The sequence below is a fragment of the Halyomorpha halys genome, unplaced genomic scaffold (assembly GCF_000696795.3).
Source record: "Halyomorpha halys isolate HHAL.00 unplaced genomic scaffold, Hhal_1.1 Scaffold18.1, whole genome shotgun sequence".
Taxonomy (NCBI): Eukaryota; Metazoa; Arthropoda; class Insecta; order Hemiptera; family Pentatomidae; genus Halyomorpha; species Halyomorpha halys.
This window is the reverse complement of record NW_027114407.1, coordinates 2,503,130-2,504,015: the sequence shown is the minus strand read 5'-3', so window position 1 is coordinate 2,504,015 and position 886 is coordinate 2,503,130. Positions and strand designations below refer to the sequence as shown.

The following is an 886-nucleotide window of genomic DNA, read 5'->3' as shown; positions in this document are numbered from 1 at the left end:
GACTTAATATTAACATTTAACCACTAGAAACCAAATTTCTTAAAGGTTCTCTCAACAATTCATGAAAATGGTGTTTAAAAAACTGATGATGCCAAAAACTTCATTTCATAAAAAATTCCAGTCAACATGTTTTACGGACAAACGCCTCATTTTATATTGTATTTATACTTTGCTTTTTAAAAAAAAATTAAGATAAATGAGACACTTACTATTTTTATTTACTGAGATTTATACTAATTGAAATATCCCGCATTTGGCTAATTTTTGAAAGGCTAAAATGTGTCTTTTATCCGGGAACGTCTCTTAGAGCTACCAGTTAGCAACGACCCCATTGAAATCTCGGTTGATGGTGTTACAACAAATAGTCGATATTCGTTTTGTTGTCATTAACGAACGTCAGGTGATTGCTTATCATCTGTGTAGAAGTGTCATTCGGTTGTTATAAAGTTTGAATTTATTGATCGCTGCAATGATTCGTACAACACGAATTCTCAAGAATAGCTCGTTTATTGAGATTCTTTGTCCTAGATATTGTAGTGATGTTGCAACTGACAAAAATCCAAAGGAAAAGAAAAGTTCCAGAAAATCGCTGTTACAAAAAACTCCTCTAGGTATAGACATATTATAATTAAGTTTGTGCTTCCTAACTCTAGAAAATATCAAAGAACATTTTATTTTACAGGTAAATTGGATGAATTTGAAGGAAGACACCCTCATCAGGAAAAAGAACCTTTAAAAGGCTTTGAAGGTGGTGTCAATCCTGTGACAGGAGAAGTTGGTGGCCCAATAGGCCCAGAACCAACTAGATATGGTGACTGGGAGAGAAAAGGGAGGGTCTCAGACTTCTAGTTCTTAAATCTTTCTCCATATTAGTTGTATTATTGTG

At 33.6% G+C, this 886-nt stretch overlaps 1 protein-coding gene across 1 annotated transcript; it reads left to right on the top strand.

The window, feature by feature from the left end:
* The first annotated feature begins 469 nt into the window (after positions 1-469).
* LOC106681046 (succinate dehydrogenase assembly factor 4, mitochondrial) lies at positions 470-849 on the top strand. Its single transcript, XM_014421169.3, has 2 exons — positions 470-611; positions 683-849. Exons 1-2 carry the CDS (start codon positions 470-472, stop codon positions 847-849), a joined length of 309 nt encoding a protein of 102 aa, XP_014276655.1.
* The last annotated feature ends 37 nt before the right edge of the window (positions 850-886 follow it).

Excerpts from the sequence above, each read along its gene's own strand:
- LOC106681046 (XM_014421169.3), top strand. The coding sequence starts at position 470 with ATGATTCGTACAACACGAATTCTCAAGAATAGCTCGTTTATTGAGATT. Across the intron at positions 612-682 it reads GTTACAAAAAACTCCTCTAG|GTAAATTGGATGAATTTGAA; the intron begins GTATAGACATAT and ends TTTATTTTACAG.